This window comes from Nyctereutes procyonoides, unplaced genomic scaffold, assembly GCF_905146905.1.
Source record: "Nyctereutes procyonoides isolate TBG_1078 unplaced genomic scaffold, NYPRO_anot_genome, whole genome shotgun sequence".
NCBI lineage: Eukaryota > Metazoa > Chordata > Mammalia > Carnivora > Canidae > Nyctereutes > Nyctereutes procyonoides.
This window is the reverse complement of record NW_026575125.1, coordinates 82571356-82598627: the sequence shown is the minus strand read 5'-3', so window position 1 is coordinate 82598627 and position 27272 is coordinate 82571356. Positions and strand designations below refer to the sequence as shown.

Genomic DNA, 27272 nt, shown 5'->3' with positions numbered 1-27272 from the left:
AGGCTCCCAATGGGTGGGAAATAGTCCCTGGAAGCTTTGGCAGGATGGGAACCCAGCTGTGTAAAGGTGTGTTAACACACCTCATCCAGCTTCCAGTGCCAGGCAGCTGGACTTGCAGGAAGCACGGAGCTCTGGCAGCAGATGTTGCAGACATTTGCAAAAATCAGAACAAGGAAGTCTTGGTCTAGAGAAGCAGCACATTTGATGTCTTTCCAGTAGTACAAGTGGAGAGCCCTCCGTAGTGGGCATCTATTTCTTCAACATTTAATGATCATAACAACTTTACCTCCTACAGCCTTCTGGGGAAAAGAGAAGAAAATTACCTCTTATAGACCTCTAGGACTGGAAGGGACTGAGATGTCAGCTAGTGTAATACCTTCAATTTATAGATGGAAAAGCTGAGACTCAGGGATTAGGTCACACCATTCATAAAGGCCTGACTGGAACTGGAATTCAGGTCTGTCTGACTCTCCGAGCTGCCTCTCTCAACCGCCGTAAATGACCTGCCCTCTGGTAGGGGATGTTTGTTTACAGGGGAGGCTATGCACATGTAGAGACAGAGGTCGTGTGGGAAATCTCTGTACCTTTCCCTTGATTTTGCTGTGAATGCAGAAGAGCCATAAACAAAAAAATAAAGTCTTACAAAATATCCTGCCCTCAGTGTGCATTAGCAGTAGCAGCAAGTGGCTTCGCTGAGTGTTAACCATAGAGCTCCCAAATGTCACATTTTCAGCAACCAGACACCTCCTTTTAAGCAGCAGGAAATCATTATCTTTGAGGCCTGAGACCTGGGCAGTGGTCCTGTTATATAATGACCATAGCTCAGTTCCAAGATGGCTGCCCTTCTTCTTTCTTTTTTCTTTCCTTGGGCTTTTGCTCTCTCTCTTTTCATCTCCTTTCTCTCAACTCTTTCTCCCTCATTTCCTCTCTGCTCTTTTTTTCTTGTTCCCTCTCCATTCATTCAGATTAGGGCCTTAATGATCTGTTAGGTGGAATTTATCAAGTGCTTACCACGCTCTGGGCTCAGTGCTAGATATACAGCATCTGACTCGTACCTCACTCCAACCTTATGAGGTATGTACTGTTATCACCATTCCCACTTCTCAGACAAGTAATCAAAGCCGGGGGGGGGGTGGTTAGGTAACTTGCCCATGACACACAACTAGGTATCGAAGACCCCATTCTGACTGACATCACATCAGCTGTTCTTTTTCCATTACTCTATATTGGGCCAAAAGGAGAGAGTAGAGACTAAAATGTACTGTTGGAAGGTGCTCAACATAGATTTGGCCGAGAGCTGGGCCCTCTGGAAAGTTCTTGGTGCCATATGATACTATAGCTGTCTGCCATCATGTTCATTCTCATCTGGGGGTGGTTAATCATACTCATAGTTCAGAGGCTTAAGAGGTTTAAGGGATGGGAGCAAAATAAGTCCAGAGTCCTAATAGGGCTACACAGCTGACTCTCCAGAGGAGACTGTAGATGAGTGAAATCATAAATATATAGCCTCACACATTTCTACACCACCAGTTGTCAGAGTTTTAAAGTACTTGACAAGTTATGGAAAACACCTGACTCAAAGGAACTAACCTCTTGGAAGGTACCTATGAATCTAGTGGAGTGCTAAGGCAAGGGACCATATTTAGGGTGTAGAGGAGATTGACTGTGAATAGATAGGGGAATTGAAAGGGCTCCTTCACCATTTTAAGTCACAAGTTAAAGACCCTAGCCTTTAATCACTCGGGTTAGGTTGGATTAGCCAGCAAAAGAGCCAGAGAAATTAGGGTTTCTTTTGGCTGAGTTCTTTGACTACTCCATCTGGGGTGTGTGTGTGTGTGTTTGCACCAAGTGGGAGAGGATGCCCATGTTCACCTACAAACCATCCCTTGGTCCCCCTGTCGAGATAGAACACTGACAGCCTCTGGGACTCAGGGCACTGTTGGAAGCCACTCACCCTTCCCCTTCACACATACACATAAATGTCCTCAAATGTGCCCTAGAGAATCTGACAGAATCTTTTTCTCAGCACTGAGAAATTTATTAACATGACTTAAAGGATTTGGTGCTACAGCAAAGCAATCAATGTTTGCCAAAGGAGTGAATGATCAACCCGGTGTTTCTGATATGTCCCTGTGTGGTTCTCCTGCTGAGACCAAAAGAAGAGCCATCAGACTATGATTGTGTTTAATGCTTTCTTTGCCCTGGCCTGGGTTGACTTATTTATTTAGAGTTATTACTGATGAGTTAAGCCTGATTAACTCCCTCTAGTTTTCTCCAGCTCCACCTCTGGATGAACTTCTGTATACCTTGAGGCTACTGTGTTTTGCATAACAAATTCAACCTTTTCCAATACTCTCTCCCCTAGGCTGAGCCTACCTCTCTTCCTCTTTTCTCCAGCTTCTAGTCCCAGGTGTCTAATCCCCCCCCCTGCCCCTTGCCTCTGGCCCCTGTGTTTTTTCCGCTGTATTAGTCATTTCCTCTAGCTCAAGGTAAACGTGAAAATTATGCTAGATTTCTCCAATCCATAAATCTGGCTGTCTAATGTATTCTCACATCTCCACCTCATTACTTGTGGCAGCCAAGGGTGATCCCTAGTGAAGATGGCCTTGAACACATACATCTAGTATGTAGCATTTAGGAAAATGGAAAGATGAGGGGTGAGTGGTGGAAACCGAGGAAAGTATTTCTCAAGCAACAGCTAGATTTGCAAACACAAGCGGTGGACTGTGTGTGTGTGTGTGTGTGTGCACGTTGTTATTCAGTTTTTCCACTTGGGTGTGGGGTTGAGCAGTAGAGGACAGAGTTATACATTCACAACATATATATTCACCACACACACACACACACACACATACATGCACACACACATTTCATATTTTGGCATTCCACTGCTTAGCCATATACTCTGTGCAAAGGACAGTCTGGCTTCTTGGAAAATATGTACTGTGTGCCCAATATGCAAGGACACTGGGGTCACTTTAACTTGGAATAAAGTATATTAATTGTAAAGTTCTCCTTGGTTTATAATATAATCATGGAATGGGGCCAGAAATGGGACAGGAAGATTAAGAAATAGAGACATGTTAAAAACACTCCACTAATGCCCCCTAGATATTAACAAACATCCGAGAAATTGACATAGGCATTTCCATTGAAGTAAAATCTTATGAAGGCTAAGAACCCTGCTTGTTAGGTTATATTTAGATGTGTTCATTGTCCTTGAAATCCTTAGCTTTAGAGGATTTTTTCAACTTAGGTATGCCATCATAATGAAGAATGTTTTGCCGATGACTTGCTCTTGACTTTGAATGAACCAAGTTGTTAGGGGGAGAGCCCAGTTAGAAGTTGTGCCTACAGTTGGTTACTATCACTGTATTTCCAAAAGTCTTACGCCAAGGTCAGCATGTGCTAGTTTGGTTAGAATAGTTCATGAATCTACTCTTGAACTAATTACCACGTATTTCTTCCCGTAGGGGAAAGCTATGTTTGTTCCTCAGACAACTTCTTTAAAAAGGTGGAGTACACCAAGAATGTCAATCCCAACTGGTCTGTCAATGTGAAAACATCTGCCAATATGAAAGCCCCCCAATCCCTGGCAAGCAGCAATAGTGCCCAGGCCAGAGAGAACAAGGACTTTGTGCGCCCCAAGCTAGTGACGATCATCCGCAGTGGGGTGAAGCCTCGGAAGGCCGTACGTGTGCTGCTGAACAAGAAGACGGCTCACTCTTTTGAGCAAGTCCTCACCGATATCACTGAAGCCATCAAGCTGGAGACTGGGGTTGTCAAAAAACTCTACACTCTGGATGGAAAACAGGTAAGTAGTTTTTTTGTTGTTTTAATAAAAGTACCTGTCTTTTCAGTTATTCTAAATACCTGGATGCCCATGCTGTCCCTGAGGCATCATTTCCAGTTGGGGGACTCTTCCTCTACCTCTCATCATCCCTACCTGTTATTTTATGTCTCACTGGGAAGAAAGGTCTTTTCAGCAGACAAAACAATCCACCAGAAATCTGAGGCTTTGAAATTCAATCTGCTTCTGTCGTATCAAGGAGAATGGTCACTTAGCCTCAGCTTTCTTATCTGCTAAGTAAAGGACTGAGTACCTAGGTCTTACACATTCTCATGAATATGAATTCATCTATGAAGTGATGCAACCTTGATTGTTCAGTGCATGTCACTCGAAGTGAGATTTGTGGGCTCCTTTCTTAGGTGGCCTGATGTTGGTGTTCAGTGTCCATTCTGGTGAAAAGAGGTTGAGGTAATCCCTCATATTCTGAGAGGACTCAGATACAGGGGAAGAACTAATGTCTCTGGTTCGCTGTCTTTGCCTCGCACTAGACCACGTTTTTTCTTTCTCTCTTTTCCATGTGACGTAGCTGTCTGAATTTGGTTCCACTGATGGTTTTGTGTGAGAAAGGGACTATTTCAAGATCCTAAAATTAGCCCAAGAAAGACGCTGCCATCTGTTCCTCTCCAAATCAGGTTCTTCATGTCATTGGTTATGCTACTTAAGTGCCACCTGTATTAATATCTGGGAAAGAATGCAGCCAGGCATCTCCATCAGACAGATGCACCATTCTCTTGAGCATAGGGAGCTGTAAATGTATGACAAAATACTTCCAAAGGACTTGAACAGTGGCTGGTTCTGTTGGCTCTAAAGGGAATCCTGGTCCCCCATCAGCAAAGACAACTGTGAGTTATTATCAGTCCATACTTTCTACTCCTTAAAATACCTTTGGTGTTTGAACAACTATATAGATTCTAAAAAAGTGACTGATGAGTGTTCAAATGCAGAACTATGCCTCCTCCCATAATTTCTGACATATACCGTGTGCCTCAAGAATTTAAATTTCTGGTAAAACCTAAACTCATGGATGTGGGAACTTTTCTAAATTTGGGACTTTTATCTGTTCTTCATTTTGTGATGTGAGTGTCACCTGGAGGCATTGGTTATACATGATGTGTGTTGGTTGTACCAAAGCCTGGAGTTTACTTGCAATGGGAAAAGTCCCAACTCCCAATCATCTCTCAAAGAGTATCTCTTTCCTGAGAACCAAGTACATAAGAAACAGGCGCTTCCCAGGAATAGTCTTTTTTTTTTTTTTTTTTATGGGCACCACCTGGGCTAGCCAGAACCTGGCGGAGCTCTTCCCAAAGAGTGGGATGGACCTCCAGTGCGTGACTTTAAGTGGGCCAGGGAGTGAATCAGTCACTTAAAAAAAAAAAAAGATTTTATTTACTTATTCATGAGAGACAGAGAGAGAGAGAGAGGCAGAGACACAGGCAGAAGGAGAAGCAGGCTCCATGCAGGGAGCCCGACGTGGGACACGATCCTGGGTCTCCAGGATTACGCACTAGGCTGTAGGCAGCACTTAACCGCTGAGCCACCAGGGCTGCCCCCCAGGAATAGTCTTAATCACTGGAACTTTCAGCTCAGAAAAACAGAACCTAGGAATTTTAGGAGCATTGACAGTGACCTGAGAAGTCATGACGTTTAATCTCCCACCTATGGCAGCGATATACTCTACAACCATTTCAGTGTTATGAGACAGCCTATTACACTGTTGAAAAGCTGTGAGTTTTAGAAAGATTTTCCTTATTTTGGGCATAAGTTCCCTTCCCTAATTCATTCAGCCTCTTGAAGTAATGCATGACAAATATGAATCAAGGGCATAAGACTGGGAATCAGAAGACCTGGTTTCTAGTCTTAATATTGCAACTTACTGTGTGACCTTGGGCTAATCACTTAATTATCCAAAGCCTCCTGCTTCTTCATACAAAGGGGCTGATCACACCTGCCCTACCCATGCTCACAGGATTCTCCTGAAGATCAAAAGAAATAATGGATATGAAAGCACTCTAAATTAGAACATAAGATGTAAATATGTATGCATACAATTCATCATTAAATGAGACAAAATATGTAAATTGCCTTTACATGTATATCAGTAAATGATAGCTCTTTTCCTTCCACTTTCCCTCCATCAGTCTTAGCATGAGTTTCCAACATTTTGTGGAGATAAACTACATTTCGGTATGCTGGGATTGCTCTTTTTTTTCTTTATATTTTTTAAATAATAAATTTATTTTTTAATGGTGTTCAATTTGCCAACATACAGAATAACACCCAGTGCTCATCCCGTCAAGTGCCCCCCTCAGTGCCCATCACCCATTCACCCCCACCCCCCGCCCTCCTCCCCTTCCACCACCCCTACTTCGTTTCCCAGAGTTAGGAGTCTTTATGTTCTGTGTCCCTTTCTGATATTTCCCACACATTTCTTCTCCCTTCCCTTATATTCCCTTTCACTATTATTTATATTCCTCAAATGAATGAGAAAATATAATGTTTGTCCTTCTCTGATTGACTTATTTCACTCAGCATAATATCCTCCAGTTCCATCCACATTGAAGCAAATGGTGGATATTTGTCGTTTCTAATGGCTGAGTAATATTCCATTGTATACATAGACCACATCTTCTTTATCCATTCATCTTTCAATGGACACCGAGGCTCCTTCCACAGTTTGGCTATTGTGGACATTGCTGCTATAAACATTGGGGTGCAGGTGTCCCGGCGTTTCATTGCATCTGCATCTTTGGGGTAAATCCCCAACAGTGCAATTGCTGGGTCGTAGGGCAGGTCTATTTTTAACTCTTTGAGGAACCTCCACACAGTTTTCCAGAGTGGCTGCACCAGTTCACATTCCCTCCAACAGTGTAAGAGGGTTCCCTTTTCTCCGCATCCTCTCCAACATTTGTGGTTTCCTGCCTTGTTAATTTTCCCCATTCTCACTGGTGTGAGGTGGTATCTCATTGTGGTCTTGATTTGTATTTTCCTGATGGCAAGTGATGCAGAGCATTTTCTCATGTGCATGTTGGCCATGTCTATGTCTTCCTCTGTGAGATTTCTCTTCATCTCTTTTGCCCATTTGGTTATACATGATTGGATTGTTTGTTTCTTTGGTGTTGAGTTTAATAAGTTCTTTATAGATCTTGGAAACTAGTCCTTTATCTGATATGTCATTTGCAAATATCTTCTCTCATTCTGTAGGTTGTCTTTTAGTTTTGTGGACTGTATCCTTTGCTGTGCAAAAGCTTCTTATCTTGATGAAGTCCCAATAGTTCATTTTTGCTTTTGTTTCTTTTGCCTTCGTGGATGTATCTTGCAAGAAGTTACTGTGGCTGAGTTCAAAAAGGGTGTTGTCTGTGTTTTCCTCTAGGATTTTGATGGAATCTTGTCTCACATTTAGATCTTTCATCCATTTTGAGTTTATCTTTGTGTATGGTGCAAGGGTGTGGTCTAGTTTCATTCTTCTGCATGTGGATGTCCAATTTTCCCAGCACCATTTATTGAAGAGACTGTCTTTCTTCCAGTGGATAGTCTTTCCTCCTTTATCGAATATTAGTTGACCATAAACTTCAGGGTCCACTTCTGGGTTCTCTATTCTGTTCCATTGATCTATGTGTCTGTTTTTGTGCCAGTACCACACTGTCTTGATGACCACAGCTTTGTAGTACAACCTGAAATCTGGCATTGTGATGCCCCCAGCTATGGTTTTCTTTTTTAAAATTCTCCTGGCTATTCGGGGTCTTTTCTGATTCTACACAAATCTTAAAATAATTTGTTCTAACTCTCTGAAGAAAGTACATGGTATTTTGATAGGGATTGCATTAAACGTGTAAATTGCCCTGGGTAACATTGACATTTTCACAATATTAATTCTGCCAATCCATGAGTATGGAATATTTTTCCATCTCTTTGTGTCTTCCTCAATTGCTTTCAGAAGTGTTCTATAGTTTTTAGGGTATAGATCCTTTATGTCTTTGGTTAGGTTTATTCCTAGGTATCTTATGCTTTTGGGTACAATTGTAAATGGGATTGACTCCTTAATTTCTCTTTCTTCAGTCTCATTGTTAGTGTATAGGAATGCCACTGACTTCTGAGCATTGATTTTGTATCCTGCCACGCTGCCAAATTTCTGTATGAGTTCTAGCAATCTTGGGGTGGAGGCTTTTGGGTTTTCTATGTAGAGTATCATGTCATTGGTGAAGAGGGAGAGTTTGACTTCTTCTTTGCCAATTTGAATGCCTTTAATGTCTTTTTGTTGTCTGATTGCTGAGGCTAGGACTTCCAGTACTATGTTGAATAGCAGTGGTGGAGTGGACATCCCTGTCTTGTTCCTGATCTTAGGGGAAAGGCTCCCAGTGCTTCCCCATTGAGAATGATATTTGCTGTGGGCTTTTCATAGATGGCTTTTAAGATGTTGAGGAATGTTCCCTCTATCCCTACACTCTGAAGAGTTTTGATCAGGAATGGATGCTGTATTTTGTCAAATGCTTTCTCTGCATCTAATGAGAGGATCATATGGTTCTTGGTTTTTCTCTTGCTGATATGATGAATCACATTGATTGTTTTATGAGTGTTGAACCAGCCTTGTGTCCCGGGGATAAATCCTACTTGGTCATGGTGAATAATTTTCTTAATGTACTATTGGATCCTATTGGCTAGTATTTTGTTGAGAATTTTTGCATGGGATTGCTCTTAATGATAAATAAAGCATCACCTCTACCTCCCAGGTGAGCAGGCTTCAGTCCAGTGATGGGTGGATTTTTATCCTACAACAGGCCACACAGAACAGCATGTTTTCTTTAACTCCTTCAAGCATTGGCTCCCATTTCTTTGGGGAACACATTACAAAATGCCAGTGTATGACACAGTGTGTCTATAGAAACATCGAGGAGCAGTGCTCAGGCATTAGTGCCACTCTATACAATTCATTCTCTTTAAAATGTCTCCCTTTGGGGGCACCTGGGTGGCTCAGTTGGTTAAGAGTCTGACTCCTGAATTTGGCTCGGGTCATGATCTCAGATCGAGCCTGTCTCCGGCTCCACACTGGGCATGGCGCCTGCTTGAAATTCTCCCTCTCCCTGTCCCTTGGTCCCTCCCCCCCAAATAAAATGTCTCCCTCTGCCTACTTGAGACCCCTAGGAGTTCTCTTTTAAGGCCTGTTTCAAATAAGGCCTGTAAACTTCTCTGTTTTTACTGTGCAAAGTTAAAGCAATCTTAACCATTTTTTTTAATGCTCAGCTCCTGATATATTGTGGAATCTCTATGAATGATTGTTGATTGAATGGACTGACATAAAGATATTCTCACATGGCTCAGGTAGATATTCTGAGATGTTCTGAGAAGCCCTCTACTTTCAGTGCCCCAAACACTAGCCTTAGTCTATCAGAAAAGATAGGAGTCTTCCAAAGGAGTGCGTATTCCACTTGGGGAACTCCTTCCTATTTGTTACTTATTTGGAAGTCATGGAGGGCAGACTTTTAAGACAACATTTCCCAAAGTATATTCTAAAAATTGTCCCCATCTCTGGCTCCCCAGCAGCTTTTCATAAAAGGGTTTTGTGGCCAAATATTGTAGTGAAATGTTGCAAATTATATGCCTTTCTTACAGATTCAGAGTGCTCATTGGCATATTAAATGTTCTGAGAAGTCCTGCAGAAAGGAAACCCATTTAATTTAGAACCAGGATTTCCCAATTTTATTTAACCACAAGCATTTTTAATGGAATATACATATGTATATGTGTGTACATATATTTTATTTATTTCTTTTCTGCAGAGCACACTAGAAAATGCTGTTTACAGAAGATGCTGAATGATTAGGAACTAACTATCCTAACCTCACTGGTAAAATTGGTACGCCTGGGGTAACCCACAAATCAAACATTGTTGTGCGGTTACAGCAAGAACATTAAATAACAAAATTTGGGGGTACAGGGACAAACCTACTAATTACAAAATAGGTGCTGAGTACACTGAAAGTTGGCCCAACTCAAAATTTTGGAGCCCAGCCCATTCCCCAATTCTGGTGATGACAGCTCTAATGTTAACACCTGTCAGTCACTTTGATTACTGGTGGGTATTCTTACTGCTCGGGAATACGATTTTCCTCTGTGCAGGCTGAAGCCACATGTGTTGCAGTGGCTTGGACTTGCTTGGATATTCCATGTCTGTCCTTAGTTAAATGTGGCACCAGGCAGAAAGGACAATGTATGGTCAAGGCTATTTGTTATGGAACATTTTAATCATGAAATCAAGGCCATCACTTGGTTTTGGCCTTGCTCTGATTGGATCCCAAATAGACAAACATCATGTGGTTTTCTCCCCTGTTGTTTAAATAATGATCAGTTCAAACAGCCCAGTTGATTATTCCAGATTTATTGTTGCTTCTGACTTTGCGTGTACCATTTGATTGATTGGCTTACGCTGATTGACAAGAAATCTGCAGATAAGGCTGTCTTGTCTTTCTATTTTGTTTGATGGCTTTTGGAACCCTTGGTCTTTTTAGGGCTAAAGGTTTGCCAGTGTAGAAGACAGATTTCCACACCCATTGCCTCTGAGATATATGTGGCCTGTGTTGACAGGGAAACTAACCGTCATTAGTACAAAGGGGTCCCAATTTATTTCTCGCCTCAATAAGAAGTTGCTAATGAAATAAGGAGCAGTTGGCAGGGCCCTTGCAATTCCTGTGGGCTGTAATGGATTTCTAGGAGAGCAGGGAAGTTATGAAAGGTTAGATGATGATGCATATTAGTTAACTCTCAGGTGAGATTGTTCTTTTGATTCTTTGGCAACTGGAGTGGTTGTTGCAGTTATTTATGAAATTATCCAAATATTAATTTCTATAAGCAAGCTGCACATTTATGCTTAAAGATCACGGATGCATAAAAACTAGAACTCCAATTTCTGGCTTACTTGGTAATAGTAGCTTAGTAGTCTAACCCTTAAATTCATTTCAGTAAAGCACAGAGCATGGTGCTTCCATTAGAGATTCAGAGTTTTAATAATAGTCCTTGAGCTTTTTGGCACCTAAAACAGGGGTGCAGCTGGTCTGCACACCATCCATATTCATGTTATACTCATTGGCATATCTGGTCTCAGTTTTGTCCACATCCAAGGTCTGTGCAGTCAAAGATTTATCATTGCCTCAAGGCACATGCCTAAGTGATAAGTATGGCCTTTAGTGTTTGTGTTAGCTTTGTTAGGCCAGTTTTCAAGTGGATGAATTTATTTCATGTCTTTGTCTCTGTCTTTCTAATATCAACTATTTGGATTGGGAATTATAGATCTCAGAATAACATGAAAGGGTTTTAAGCTGATTCTGAGATTACCCATAGCCTTGGAAACTAGAACAGGAGTTTTAAGAAATGTTTTGAACCATAAGATAATGAAATAGTAGAAATGAGAGCATAGAGGATGTTTTAATGGCTGTTAAGTATTCCAGAAAAAAAACTTGCTTCATCTTGACATACTAAATAACTGGGTGCTGCAAGCACAAAGGCAATCACAGGAAATACAGGAAGACAAGTTGGATTTAACCTTGAAAATGTAGAGTGCATTTCCCAAGGTGACTGTGTCTTTACTTTGCCTGTGTAACCAGTTTTTCTCTCCTCTGCCCCCCATCATCTCTGCCCCCTCCAGCCACATCTGGTCTTACTTATATTCCCTGGCCTCTAGCTCTCCCAGAGTCAACCTCTCTCTTAGTGTTTTGACCCTTTACGCCAACATTGGGCTCAATAGAAAAGGCCACATGGCCATAAATTATGCCCCAAGAGGGAGGTCATTTACCATTGACCTTCTCTTGAGCCAATCAAGGCTGGAAAGATGTTTGTATTACTGAAAGATCCTCCTTCCCCAACCTTCCACAGATTCAATTCCTGGAGACAGGCTTTGGGAAGATTGGCTTGAGCATGAAATGAAAAAGAGCAAAGATGGGGAGCCAGGCTGGGCTCTGTGAAAGGAGACAGTTGCAAACTACCTTGCTATATGTAGTGTATACTTCAAGATGTCTCACACTGAGGTAGATTTTGTGATTAAAAGAGGGAATATGATGGAGGCAGCCAAACATCAAATATGCCATCCTTTGGGAGAGAAAGGACTAAGCATAGCCTGGCAATTGGTTATTCCTTCATTAATTTATCCTCTTAGTTTTATTGTTGATGAGATGCTCTTGGCTCAGAGCAGTGAAGAGGTGGGGCTTGGCCATTTCAATCAAAATCTTTGGCATAGAATTCCAGTCTCCCATACTGACTAGTCTGTCAGTATCCAACATTCAGCATATGGAAAGAGCCCTAAACTGAGATTCAGAAACCTGAGTTCTAATATTCACTAAGTTCTCCATTAGCTATGTGATATGGGGTCAATCACATCTATTCTCTGGGCCTTACGTTTTGAGATAAGTACATGACTTTTAAGAATATTTCTAGCTCCATGAGAACAGAGCTATTCATCTCCGTGTTCTTTCCATCTAGATATTTTTTTGCCAAGCCGCTAGTCTTTTCAATGCCCTTCAATTCTCTGTTCTCCCAGGGTCTCCAATGTGATGTAGTACTCACCTAGGTGGATATATTTTTTCCTAGGATGGTCCCTATAGTATTTGCACTGTTCTTATGTTCAGGTCTTGCAATTTATGTGATGGCATGACCAAGGAATATTTTCAAACTTATAATTTTGATTTGGCCTCTTTTTCTTTCCAGTGGCTGATATGAGGAGTAAAGGGTAGAGGAATCATAAAACAAAACAAGATAAAAGCTAGCCTGCCGAAATTGTGACAGACATTTGACAGTGCCATTATTAAGGTGTCTTCATCATCGTGGTGCTATTTTCATTGTGGTGCTGGAAGGGATTACCAATAGGGAAAGTTAGCATCAGAGCTATTTCTTGAGTAAAGTGCAGACAATAATCAAGTGGGTATTGATCCAGGGATGCAGACTCTTCCATTGCCAGCCATTGAAGTAACTAGCCTCTTGTCCTTCACCCTTTTCATCCTTCTCATTGTCATTCCCTCAAAGTGGCAAGAAAAGCATTGTCTTGAAATATAGCTTTTAAAAATACTCTTACTGAGATATAATTCCAATAGTATACAATTTACCGATTTTAAGTGTACAATCCAATGGCTTTTAGCATATTAACAGAGTTGTACATCCATCACCACAATCAATTTTAGAACAGTTTCATCATCACAGACACACATACTACACACACACACACACACAAACACACACACACACACACACACACACAAATTATACCCCATGGACATCATGCTCCAATCCTCAACTGTCCCATCCCTAGGCAATTTCTTGTCTATTTTCTATCTCTAGGGATTTCCCCATTCTGAACATTTTATATAAATGGAATCATACAATTGTGTGATTTATTGTGGCTTACTTCTTAGCATGTTTTCAGGGTTCATCATGTCATAGCATAGCAGTGCTTCATCCCTTGTCATGACTGAATAATATTCTATTGTACAAATATGTCCCATTTTAATTATTAATTCATTAGTTGATGGACATTTGGGTTGTTTCTACTTTCTGGCTATTATGAATGATGCTGCTATTCATGTTCAGATTTTTATGTTGTCTTCATTTATCTTGGGTAAATACCAAGGAGTGTTATTGCTGTGTTGTATGCTTAAAACTTTAAGAAAATGCCAGAATGTTTTCTAAAGTAGTACCACCATTTTATATCCCTATCAGCAATGTATTAAAATTCCAGTTTCTCCACATCCTTGCCAACAACACTGGTTATCATTTACCTTTTTATTAGGATCATCCTAGTGGGTGTGAAGTTGTATGTCATTGTGGGTTTCATTTGAATTTCCCTAATAACTAATGATATCAAGCATGTTTTCACAGGCTTATTGGACATTTGTGTATCTTCCTTGGAAAAATGTCTGTTTAGATCCTTTGCCCATTTTTAAGTTGTTACCTGTTTCCTTACTCTTGAGGTATAAGAATTCTTTATATATTCTGGATACAAGTCCTTTATTACATATTTGCAAATATTTTCTCCCAGTCTGTATCATGTCTTTTTATCTTTTGAATGACTCTTTTAACTTTTCAAGGGTATTTTTTTCATTTTGATGAAGTCTAATTTATTAATTTTTCTTTTATGCAGTATGCATTGGTATGCATAGCAAATAATACCTAACACGAGGCCCTCAAAATTTTCTCCCATGTTTTCTTCTAGAAGTTTTATAGTTTTATCTCTTATATTTAGGTATCTGATCCATTTTGAGTTCAATTTTGTGTTCAGTGTGAGGTAAGGGTGGAAGTTCATTTTTGGTGTGGGTGTTGGGGAAAATGTATATCAAATTTTCCCTGGGGCAGCCCCGGTGGTACAGCAGTTTAGCACCGCCTGCAGCTCAGGGCATGATCCTGGAGTCCTGGGATCGAGTCCCACGTGAGGCTCTCTGCATGGAGCCTGCTTCTCCCTCTGCCTGTGTCTCTGCCTCTCTCTCTCTCTCTCTCTCTCTCTCTGCATCTCTATGAATAAATAAATAAAATCTTAAAAAAAAATTTTCCCTGCACCATTTGGGTTTTTTGGTCCAGATGCTGCTGTCAGATCGCTTCCTTGGCTTTTTTATGGTCCCTGCCCAGTCCTCATGGAACTACAACTTTATGGGTGTCCGGCATGATCCCAACATGAAGTATGAGCTGCAGCTGGCAAATCCTAAAGAGTTCTACCACGAGGTACACAGACCTTCCCACTTCCTCAACTTCGCTCTCTTGCAAGAGGGTGAGGTCTACTCTGCGGACTGAGAAAACCTCTATGCCTAGTTGTTTCCTCACCTCCCCCTTCTTCACACTCTCCAAGACTGGAGCCTTTTACAAAACCCCAAAGAGAAGCTGGTGACATTCAGCAGCTTGGTTCCTTTTCTCCCAGTTTGTGCTTCTTGTAATTGATCTCTCATGGCATGTAGTCCTGAGCAAAATGTAATAATAAATTTTGTATAAATAGGAAAAAAAAGTGCTCCCGTCAAGTACTCCCCACCCAGTCACCCCATCCCCCTGCCCACCTCCCCTTCTGCTATCCCTTGTTCATTTCCCAGAGTTAGGAGTCTCTCATGATCTGTCACCCTCTCTGATATTTCCCATTTTCTCTCCTTTCCCCTAAAATCCCCTTCACTGTTTTTTATATTCCCTGTATGAATGAAACCATATAATGTTTGTCCTTCTCTGATTGACTTACTTCACTCAGCATAATACCCTCCAGTTCCATCCATGTTGAAGCAAATGGTGGGTATTCGTAATTTCTAATGGCTGAGTAATATTCCATTGTATATATAGCCCACATCTTCTTTATCCACTCATCTGTCGATGGGCACTGAGGCTCCTTCCACAGTTTGGCTATTGTGGACATTGCTGTTATGAACATTAGGGTGCAGGTGTCTTGGTCTTCCACTGCATCTGTGTCTTTGGGGTAAATCCCTAGTAGTGCAATTCCTGGGTCGTAGGGCAGCTCTATTTTTAACTCTTTGAGGAACCTCCACACAGTTTTCCAGAGTGGCTGTACCAGTTCACATTCCCACCAACAGTACCATTTGTTGAAAAGAGAAGACAGTTTTCTTTAGGTTTGAATTTAACATGGCACCTAGAAATAACAATGGCCCATATTCTCCTATCTGGGGGCACCCTGGCATCAAAAGTTAGCAGCCAAATACTCTGAAGTTTTCTAGAACTTCTCAGAACTGTGGGTGTAAACTAAAGCATGGAAGTTTCTCCTATATAGCTGTTCTGAAATACTAACTCACTCCAAGGCCACTGCTATCCAATGAGGCTGGCTAAGCCTCATTAAGCAGAAAAATACCGAGAGCTTGATAAAAGAAGATAAAAGGAACCATTGTTCCTTAGCCCTGCCCCCTGCCATGGTCTAGACTACTGAAGTCCTCATCCCAGACCCATTCAAACTTGCTTGTTCCATGTTCTATTTTTTAGGGTGATGCTAAGCAGGACTGGGGAAGGGATGTAGGGAAAGGCCCTGAATTGCTTAAGTTACTTTTTTCAGTATTAGCTTAATTGAGATATCAATTTACATACCATATACTTCATTCAAAGTGTACAATTCATGATTTTGAATATATTTATAGATATGTGCAACCATCACCACAGTTAATTTTAAAACATTTTTATCACCTAAAAAAAATCCCGTATCTTTTAGCTACTATCCCCTACCTCATACGCCCCCTAGCCCTAAGCAACCACTGATCTATTTTCTATATCTCTAAATTTTCCTTTTCTGGACATTTAATATAAATGAGCCATACAATATGTAGTTTTTGTGACTGGCTTCTTTCACTCAGTATATGTTTTCAGGGCCCAGCCATGTTGTACCATGTATCTGGACTTCATTCCTTTTTATGAATGAATAATATTCCATTGTATGGATTTACCACATTTTATTTATCCATTCATTTGTTGATGGATGTTCGAGTTGTTTCCATCTTTGGGCTATTATTAATAATGCTGCTATGAGGATTTGTGTATAACTTTTTGCATGGACATATATCTTCTTTTCTCTTGAATATATACTGAGTAGTGGAATTATTTGGTGTTGGGGTTTCTCCTGTTCCCCTAACCACCAAGCTCATGTTCTTAAAACATGTTCCTCAAGGGATACTTCAAAAAATGCATTCTTTTCTCTGTGTAGAGATTTGGCCCACAGTTCTTGCCTACATAATATAGAAGGAAACATGGATGTCCCTTTTGTAAGTTTTCTTAAAGCTAGAGTAAACACAAAGAAATCATTTCTTTTTTCTTTTTACCTTAGTTTCTTCCTAGCCCTTCTAATTCTCCAGAATCAAAGATACCTTCTAAACAGAAGGGACTCTTAGTAGAAAGAGTCACAGACTACTCCCAAACCATCAAACCTACTTAACTTTAAAAGTTTTATCAAATGGGATTCCAGAATCCCAGTTTATTTTTCCTATATTGAGACTACTTTTATCTTGGTACCATAAACTACCCTTTCCAGGTATTATAATATTAGCTCCTGAAAAAAGCCAGCTTGGGTTTAGGGAACCACAGCATGTCCCTTGTGAACTTCAACCGGGGCAGTTTTTTTTCCCCCTAGGGGGCATTGGGGAATGTCTAGAGACATTTTTGGGTATCATGAATGGGGGTGGGGTGCTACTGACAACTAGTTGGTAGGGGCCAGTGATGCTGCTAAGCATCTTACCATGTACAGAACAGACATCAACAGCAAATGATCTGACCCAAAATATCAGTAGTGCTATGGTTAAGAAACCCTGTGTTGGGGATCCCTGGGTGGCGCAGTGGTTTGGCGCCTGCCTTTGGCCCAGGGCGCGATCCTGGAGACCCGGGATCGAATCCCACATCGGGCTCCCGGTGCATGGAGCCTGCTTCTCCCTCTGCCTGTGTCTCTGCCTCTCTCTCTCTCTGTGACTATCATAAGTAAATAAAAAAAAAAGAAACCCTGTGTTACAGGATAAAGAGCAAGGCATACGTAGTAGAAGATGCAGCTGAGAGGCAGTCAACAGCAAGATCCAGGAACAACCTTGTAAATTATGTTACGGAGATTGGATGTTATCCTGTAGGGCTAGAAGCCCCTGAAGGATTTTATTTATTTATCAAAAGATTTTATTTATTTATTTGAGAGAGAGAGAGCATGAGCACGGGGAGGGGCAGAGGGAGAGGGAGAAGCAGACTCTGCGCTGAGCGGGAGCCTGATTCTGGAGCCAATCCCAGGATCCTGAGATCATGACTTGAGCCAAAGTCAGACACTTAACCAACTGACTCACCCAGCCTCCCTGTCACACTAAAGGATTTTAAGCAGAACAATAACATAATCAGATTTGCAGTTTGAGTAGGTCACTGTGTTGCTTTGGATTTGGGGAAGACAAGACCACTGGGAGGCCACGTAGGAGGCTGTGTGGTATAGTCGAGGAAGGAGAATAGAAGGTCCCAAACCCAGGGAATGGCAATAGACATAGAAAAAGAGAAACAGATTCAAGAAATAATTGGGAAGAAGAAACTGGAGAGCTTTATAATTAATTGAATTTGGGTACATATTTGTTCTCTACTGCTATGTAATAGATTACCATGAACATAGTAGCTTAAAACAGCATCCACTTATTATCTCACAGTTCTATAGGTCAGAGTGAATGAAAGCAGACTTGACTGGATTCTCTGATTAGGGTGTCACAAAGCTTAAGTCAAGAAATTATACAGGCTAGGCTTTTATCTGGAGGTTCTGGGGGTGAATCCAGTTCCAGGTTTCATTCAGGTTTTTGTCAGAATTAAGTTTCTTGGATCTTTGGATCCGAGGCCCCCATTTCCTTGCTGATTATCAGCTGGGAGCCATTTCTAGCTTCTAGAGGCTACTCACATCCTTCTCACATGGTTCTCTCCATCTTCAAGCCAACAAGGTACAGCAAATCCTTCTCATGCTTAGGATCTCTCTAACTTCTCCTTTTGCCACTAGAGCAAACTTTTTGCTTTTAAAGGGCCCATGCAATTAAATTGCTTTCACCTGGATGATTTTCCCTTTGATTAACCTAAAGTCGACTGATTACTAACCTTAATTATATTTGAAAAGTCCCTTTTTGCCATGTAACATAATTATAGGAATGATACACTCACAGGTTCCTACCACACTCAAGGGAAGGAGATTATAAAAAGGCAAGGGTTATTCTTAGAATTCTGCCTACCACAAACAAGGGAGGGGAAGGATTTAGGCAACTCTGAGGTTTATGACTGAGGTGTATGAGTGAATGATAGAGTCATTCATTGATGTGGGGAAATCCAGAATAAGAGGCAGAGTTTAGACATACTGAGGTTGAAATGCTCATCTAAGTGGAGTCTCCAGAAGGTAGCAGTATATATGGGTCGGAAGCTCAGGAGACAGGTCTGGGATGGAGATACAGATTTGGGAGTAATTTGCAAGCAATGGAAGTAAAACTCAGGCAAGTAGATGAACTCACCAAGGGTTCATGTATGTGTGAAGTTGCTGTGGGAGAAGACTATGGGGGATATTTTCATTAAAGGGATGGGTAGGAGAAAAAGCTGAGGAACTGGTAGAGCCATGGAGAGCTAGATGAAGATATGTCCAGAGAGGTTAAGAAAATAGTTTGAGGAAGGAGTGTGAATCTGTGTCAAATGTGGCAGAAAAAGTCTGTTTCAGATTAATATTTGGGCTATGAAGCCAATCAAATCTAGGTTATTTGAATAGTCATTATTTCTAGAAATAGATCAGAGGGCAGGGGCTGGCTCAGGAAGACCCTCAAAGGCAAACAGGCAGAGTCATGACTGGGTCAGACTGTGGGATTTGATGTTTCTTGGAGGCTCTCCATGCTCCAGATCTAGCATAACTTGCCTGTCCAGTGTCCCATTTTCCTAGGACCTTATTCTATGCTAGCTCTTGTGCTAGACATGGTTGCTAAAATGCCTTCTGATATAGCTTATGTTATATATGCATTTTACTATGCAGATCTAATAATTTGTCCACTTGTTCTCCACCCTTTGTTATAACTTAAAGCTCTATACCCGGATAAATCAGTTCTTTTGGGGGGTCCAATTTTCTCAGAGCCTTGATCTCAGTTTATGGAGTTAATTGGTAAGGCTCTAACAAATCAATTCTCTCTATATAATGTTAGCTCCTATCAGTTTAGAGCATATTTCCCAAACTGAGATATATGTAATACTAGTCTGATCAAATGTTCTTTGATCAAATAAGTTTAGTAACATTGTATAGTATATTCCCCTCTTAGAAAAAAAAAAACTCCAATAAGCCCTCTGTAAAGAAACTTGATTGATTTTATTTAGTCCAGTGTTCTCCAAACTTGTTTGAACACCAAACCTTTTATTATTTATTTATTTATTATTTATTTATTTATTTATTTATTGTTATTTTTGTATATTTTTTTTATTGGAGTTCAATTTGCCAACATATAGCATAACACCCAGTGCTCATCCCGTCAAGTGCCCCCCTCAGTGCCCGTCACCCAGGCACCCCAACCCCCCGCCCACCTCCCTTTCCACCACTCCTTGTTCCTTTCCCAGAGTTAGAACACCAAACCTTTTAAAAAACAAAAACAGTGACCATATGGTAGAATGCACTTTGGGAATCATTGCTCTCTGCCTCAGGTATTTATTTGCATTTTAATTAAAAAATCTTGAAAAGAAAAAAAAACCCTTTAAGGCCCAAAGGAATAGTTAAATGGAAAGAAAACAGGCACCATTACATTTTGACAGGGGTGATAAACCGGGGCAAGAGGGTCTTTGTTGATAGAGTATGAGCAATCACCATCAAGGTAACACCTATTCATCCATGGTCTGAGTCGGGCTTGAGAGCATCTATCATGCTAGAGACTCTAGAGAGAAAAGGAGAAATTGATCAAAAGGGGAGATTTTTCTAGCAGATGCTTCAAGAATTCCCCAAAGTTGTAAAAGGTTAAGAGAATTCTTTCGATGACAGGTGTTAAAATTTGACTTCTCTAACAACAGTGGTAAAGAGGCAGTAACATCAATTGTATTGCCAGGTTTAGAACCTTCACAATAGATTTGGTCCTATAGAAACCAGCACTCCTCCCACTACCCCGTGCTGTGGCGTCTCACTGGAGGAATCAGAGACCGGTTTACTAATTAGACTTAACTGCCATAAGTAGTGCTTGCCATGTATGTAGACTGCACAGTCTCTTTTGCACCAAGTCCATGCTTCTCCAGCTGGCAACAATTTGGCAGACCCTAGGGGTCTGAATGGCTCACCCAGCATGATAATATCCCTTGAAAGAGGTTTTGGGCCAGAGACCAGTACCTATTGAAGTCTCTTTGTGTCTGCATATGCATGCCTGTGCCCCTGTTTCTTTTAAGTATTGGCTGTCTCATCTGATGAAGTCGTATATAAATATTTATATGTCAGGACATTTCTGGTCTTACTCACCAGAGACATTACAGCCTTGATAAAAAGCTTCCCTCTGGCGGGCTTTGACTGCACAGTTTATTTAATATGGCAGTTAATAGGTGAATTTCCTCTTGCTGTTTGCAAGGAGGATGAAGCCTTGCCTTGCTTAGAGTTCCAAGTGTTTGGCTTGTCGCCTGCTGGGAATTGATACTTGTGCTTTCCCAGGAACTCCCCTGATTCAAAGAAGTATGGGTTCTCTAACAGGCCATCCTACCCTTTGGAGTTTAGATCTTCAGGAATAGTTGAAATACTTTCAGATGCATTATGACCTATGTGGGCCCTGGACACTATTGCCTTTGTGAACCCTTTCCTCCACTAAAATAATAATAATAATAATAATAATAATAATAATAATAATAATTTTCACTGGTTTGTGTAAAAAGGAATATATTAACAATATATATTTAAACATTTTCTTCAATCTAAGTGGCTTTTTCAAATTAATTAATTAATTAATATTTAGATTTATTTATTTATTTATTCATGACAGACACAGAGAGAGAGAGAGAGAGGCAAAGACACAGGCAGAGGGAGAAGCAGGCACCATGCAGGGAGCCTGACGTGGGACTGGATCCTGGATCTCCAGGACCACACACCAGGCTGAAGGTGGCGCTAAACCGCTGGGCCACTGGGACTGCCCCGGTTTTTTTTTAATTTAAAAGAAATGAAATCATTTTCATGGGTCCCTAAAAGTACAGTGGGTCCCAGGCACTGTGCCAATGTACCTAATGGATAATCTGCCGTGGATATAGTCGGCTATCTCCTGGGCTGGTTGTGAGCTCATGTGAGCCAAGCAGTGAGAAAGAATGCTGTGACTCAGAATTCAGGTCAAGAGAATAGTAGTTACTTAGGCCTCCCAAGGACTATTTGAGAAGTAGCAAGTAGAACCCTTCGTTTGGTTCTAACATATTTCACTCATGGTACAAAGCATGATAAAATGACATCAGCACTCAGGATTTCCTCTGGCTTGGTGGACTCAGAGTTGGGAAGAGGGGCCTGCTTCCTCATCATCTTTGAGGAGAGACTTCTGGGATTGATGAATGGCGTCATTCATTTCTAGGCTGAAACTGCTGCTGGGGGAAAGAAGGTGCAGAAACTGATTAGCAATGAGATAGATTACTCCAGCTCATCCAGAGTGATCAGGATGGGGGCTGGTTTTAATCCATGTCTATTTTTAGTGGCAGTTAATATAGACACTTCTAAGTCAATCCCAACCATAATCTTCTTTAGCAACAGTTACCTACCTCCAGAATGGGGTTCTGAATGCTCCTGCTGCGGTTATGTTGACTGCTAAAGAGTCAATTGGCTAAAGGTGTACCCATAAGCCTCACCCAGAGGTTGGTGGTGGCTGGAATTGGGGATGAACTGACGTAAAAGGTAAGAATTTAGAGGGGTCTCCCTCATGGGGTTTAAGTTACATAGCTACCCTTGCTTTCGAATTTTCCCCCAACTGGGACTAGGACTAGGACTAGGACTAGGACTCAGACTCCAGGGGAAATAGCTGTCCCTGGGCAGGCTTAAACATTCACAGCCTCCCCCGCCCCACCACTTGGCTTAACAGTCCTGGCTTTGGTTCTGTCACTGAGTGGTATGGGGTTTGGCTACTCCTCAGGGACCTTGCTGAGACCTTGAGGTCAGATTGAGCAATCTCTCTCCCTCCCTTCTTGTAAATCAAAAAATCTGTTTAAATCAATATGTTTCCTTCCCCCCAGCTGAATGTGGCTTTCAAAGATGACAGCATCTGCTCCATACTGCCCTTGCCCTTGTCAAATCCTAGCCTGAAGTAGAACAGAACATTGTGGGGTAGCTGGGTTTGTACATGTAACACATACAGCATAAATGCAAATGGAAATCTTCATGCAAAGGCAGAACTAGTGCGGATACAAAGCAAGAGTGGAATATAATTAGAAAGAATTAAGGTTGATCGGAGTTTACAGTGTCTAAGAAACTTTCCTTTGGAATACAAAGGAGAACTTGATTTTCCATTACTCATAATATAATGGATCAAGGGTCAGAAAACTACGTATAGGTCTAAAAAAGAAGAAAAATATTCAACAGAGACCATTTGGGATCACAAACCCTGGTATATTTATCTGAGGTGATTTTGGGGCCTGGCAAATCTGAACTATGCAGGCAGGCTGGTAGCCAAGAGACCCAGAGAAGAGTTAATGTTTCAGTCTGGTGTCTGAAGGCCCTTTATAGAAAATGTTTGCTAACCCCCAAAATGGAGGCAGGAATAATGGAGAAGATTCTTGGCAAGGGACCTGGAGACTCTTGCTCTGCCACTAAGTCACTGGGTAATCTGGAGTAAACCACTGCACCTTACTGGATCTTGGTTTCTACTTTTGTAGAGTAGATTGCTCCAAGATTTTCTTCACAGAGCAAATATTGTATGCATTTTAGTCCTTTCTATATATAACGTTCTATGATTCTGGGCAGCCTGGGTGGCTCAGTGGTTTAGTGCCGCCTTTGGCCCGGGGCCTGATCCTGGAGACCCAGGATCGAGTCCCACGTTAGGCTCCCTGCATGGAGCCTGCTTCTCCCTCTGCCTGTGTCTCTGCCTCTCTCTCTCTCTCTCTCTGTCTCTCATGAATAAATAAATAAAAATCTTTAAAAAAAGTTCTATGATTCCATAACTCAAAACTGGAAGATCCCAAAAGGTGAGTTTAAACTGCTTCCTGTTGCTGTCTAGAAATGACTCCCCACTGGCAAGAAGTGCAGATATCAGTAAATTTTTATTTTCATGTACGGGATAAACAAAATGACCAATCTTTATCATTTATCAGTGGTTTTCTTAATAGTAGTTTCAGTTACGGACAACTATGACAGTTCTCTATAATCATTAGAGACATCTGTTATTAGCATTGTACAAGGCACTTTGGGATACTTTAAATAAGTACCAGAAAACAAGAGTATCTAGTCTTGAGGTGCTTATAATTGAGTTAAGAAGACATATGCCAGCGACGCTTGGGTGGCTCAGTGGTTGAGCGTCTGCCTTCGGCTCAGGGCATGAACCCAGGGTCCTGGGATAGAGTCCCGCATAGGGCTCCCCATGGGGAGCCTGCTTTTCCCTCTGCCTATGTCTGCCTCTCTGTGTCTCTCATGAAAAATAAATAAAATCTTAAAAAAAAGATGTATGCCATTCCTAGAGTTAACTCTTAAATCTTGTAGAGTAACATGTACTAACAACTGTTGGTGATGGAGGCATTGGCTTGTTCATGGATGTAGCCTTAGTGTCTAGACAGTGTCTAGTATATGGTATGCATCCAATACATATGTTGAATGAGTGCATGAGTGGAGGATGGCTTAGTGAGTAGTAGGTACTAAAGGAAGGCGTAAATAGATCAGGGCCATGTGGATGCTAATTTTGGAAGGTCTTTTAATGAAGGAGAGGGTATAGTGAACTCAACAGAGGAAAGCTCAATATCTCAAGAGTGATATTTCTGAAATGTGGGGTTTCGTTTCTTTTTTTTTTTTAAGATTTTATGTATTTATTCATGAGAGACACAGAGAGAGAGGCAGAGACATAGGCAGAGAGAGAAGCAGGCTCCCGCCAGGGAGCCTGATGCAGGGCTCAATCCCAGGACCCAGGGATCATGACCTAAGTCAAAGGCAGACACTCAACCACCGAGCCACCCCGCTGCCTCTGTATAGTGGTGTTTCTATACTTAAAGATACACAGGGCCACGTCAGGGTTAAGGACCATATGGGTATTGGACATTAAGCAAACTAAAAGCTACCTGCAACAGAGGTCTAAGCTTTGAGGTAGAAAGACATAGGCTCTATCTTCCACCTTACAACTGACTTAGCTTTTCCTGTTGACAGTCATTAACTTTTCTGTGCCTCAGTTCTATCATCTGTAAAGTACAGATGGTATCTAGACTCAGAATGTCAGAGCTGGAGAAGACCTTACAGCTCATTTGGTCTGACGAGTTTTAGTCCTGGGTGCCCATTAGAAACTCTTGGAGAACTTGCAGAGGGCCCAGTGCTCAGGCCTGGCCCTATACCTACTATGTGAAGAATCTTGGAAACTGGGCCCGGGCATCCGTATCAGTATTTTCAAAATCTCCCCAGGCAGGTCAATGTTCAGCCCAGGTTGAAAGCCATTGTTCTAGCATAGCCCTTTCATTTTATAGGCAGATAAACTAAGGCCCAGAGCCAGTTGAGGAACATTGGTCAAACTACCTCATGGGGCCATTAGAAGAATAATACAAGACCATAAAATTTTAGAGTTAAAATGATCTTAGGTATCAAAATATCTGTGAAAGTGTTCTATATAATATAAGACATCATTTGTAAGAGATTATCATACCAACAAAGCAAGGAAGTATTAATTGGCAACCAGGCAAAACATCCTTTTCATCACGAAATTACACTAGAAGGACACCAGAAGGATGAAACTTGCATTTTTTTATTTTCCAGGCCTCCCTGAGTTAGAAAATGAATAAAAGTCCCATTCCAAAAGCCAAGATAAGGATTATTAGTTTGCATTCTTGGTAAATAAAGATGGCATGCATTGCCCTAAAAATTCACATTTTCTCAAGAAGAAATATTAGCATTTTATAAATATAGGAGGACATTGAACCATAGCAGCAAGTGTTGTTTAGCAGAGTTTTGCCTATTTCTAGCCTATATCATCATTTGGGGCATGGTCATGCCTGGAGGCAGAGGGATGAGGTTTGGAAATTTTAGCATGCTAACAGGCATTTTTGCCTAGAAGGGTCTTCCTTTGCTCCTGGCTTAAGAGACTTCAGCTTTCATTGAGCTCGGAGATGATTTGCTTTGCAGAGGATGAAAAGCCAGGGTGATTTCCATTCAAGATACATTTCCCCATTCTCCCCTTCCTTGTTTTAATCAGATCTACTCTTTTTAATTTGTCCTTCCAAACAAGACTGTGAGGTTGGGTGTAAAGTGCATTTTCTAGTTCTCCCATTAAGCCTGTTTTTGACATATATGTATTCTTTGTCTCAGGAGTATTTGTTGCATTATTTCCTGGGGGAAAAATAGGATAAAATTGCGAGATAATTTTTATGCAGGCGGATTTTCTGCCCCTTTGGGGAAGCTTTCTGGATTACTCCAATTCCCATACCTTGTTTCAATATCTATTATACTGAGAATGCCAGAGTTTATTGTTCAACTTTATAATTATTTTAATGTGTTAGGTCTATCCCCCAGTAGATCTTGTCTTCTGCTTCCTTTAATTTTTGGCCTAACACAGGATCTAGAATATTATTTTTTTTCAAAAGCAACGCTTGAGCCATGTATCTGAGCAACTACACATTGCTAAAGGTCTTTTAGAAGCTCAGAAAGATGCTTCTCTGCTGGGGTCATTTACCACTCAGGGAAATTGTTGGGAGGATAAGATGTGTGGGTGACGGTATAGAAGGTGGGGGGTTGTAATAAAAATATATTGGGATGGGGTGCCTGGATGACTCAGTCAGTTGAGCATCTGGCTCTTAATTTTGGCTCAGGTCATGATCTTGGGGTTGTGAGATTGAGCTCCGCATCGGCCCTGTGCTGGGCGTGCAGCCTGCTTGGGATTCTCTCTCTCCCTCTGCCCCTCTCCCTCTGCTCCCAATCCCATCCCTCTCAAAAAATAATATGTTGGGATATCACTAGTCCAGAGCAATGGTTCCCAAAATTGGCAGTGTATTAGAATCACCTGGGAACTGGAATTTCCAGGGTAGGGGCCTGAGACTATATATTTCAAAGCTCTCCCAAATAATTCTGATGAGCAGCCAGGTCAGGAAACCACCAGACTCATTGTTCTCTGGTGCTTCTCAAACTTTAATTTATACAAGATTTTGCATTTCTAATGAGTTCCCAAGTGATGCTGATGCTGCTGGTCAGAAGACCAAACAAGGATGCCTGGGTGGCTCAGTGGTTGAATGTCTGCCTTCGGCTCAGGCTGTGATCCTTGGAGTCCTGGGATCAAGTCCCGCATTGGGCTTCTTGCATGGAGCCTGCTTCTCTCTCTGCCTATGTCTCTGCCTCTCTCTCTTTCTGTGTGTGTGTCTCTCATGAATAAATAAAATCTTTTTTTTTTAAAGATCAAACAAAGTTGTTGTAAGGTAGTGGTTCTCAGCATGTGGTTCCTGGGCCAACAATATCAGTATCACCCAGGAACTTGCTAGATATATAGATTCTAGTTCACATGCTGGATCTACTGAATCCAAAGCAATCTGGATCCCAGTAGTCCTTGTGGGTGATGTTTATCAGAGTCTGAGAACCCCCACTATAAATAATACTAGTAATAAGGTATAGGAGAGTGGTGCAGTGGATTTGAAAACAATGGGTTCAAATCTCAGCTCTGTCCCTACTCTCCCTGGACCTTAGTTTTTTCGTCTATAAAATGGGAATAGAAATAATATAAATTAATTCAACAAACACTTGTTTTGCTGAGTATTTAATTAGGTGTTGGGAATATATTTTTTTTTAGGTGTTGGGAATATCTTAAGATGAGTAAGATACATTCTCTGTTCTTGAGGAATTCAATATTGC

At 41.3% G+C, this 27272-nt stretch overlaps 1 protein-coding gene across 1 annotated transcript in view; it reads left to right on the top strand.

Annotated features, from left to right (window-relative positions):
- Positions 1-27272, top strand: part of DCX (doublecortin) — a 109904-nt gene that overhangs the window by 6912 nt on the left and 75720 nt on the right. Inside the window, exon 3 of the mRNA XM_055338085.1 lies at positions 3474-3814. Coding sequence (XP_055194060.1) covers positions 3474-3814 — 341 coding nt within the window. The remainder of the gene's footprint in view (positions 1-3473; positions 3815-27272) is intronic.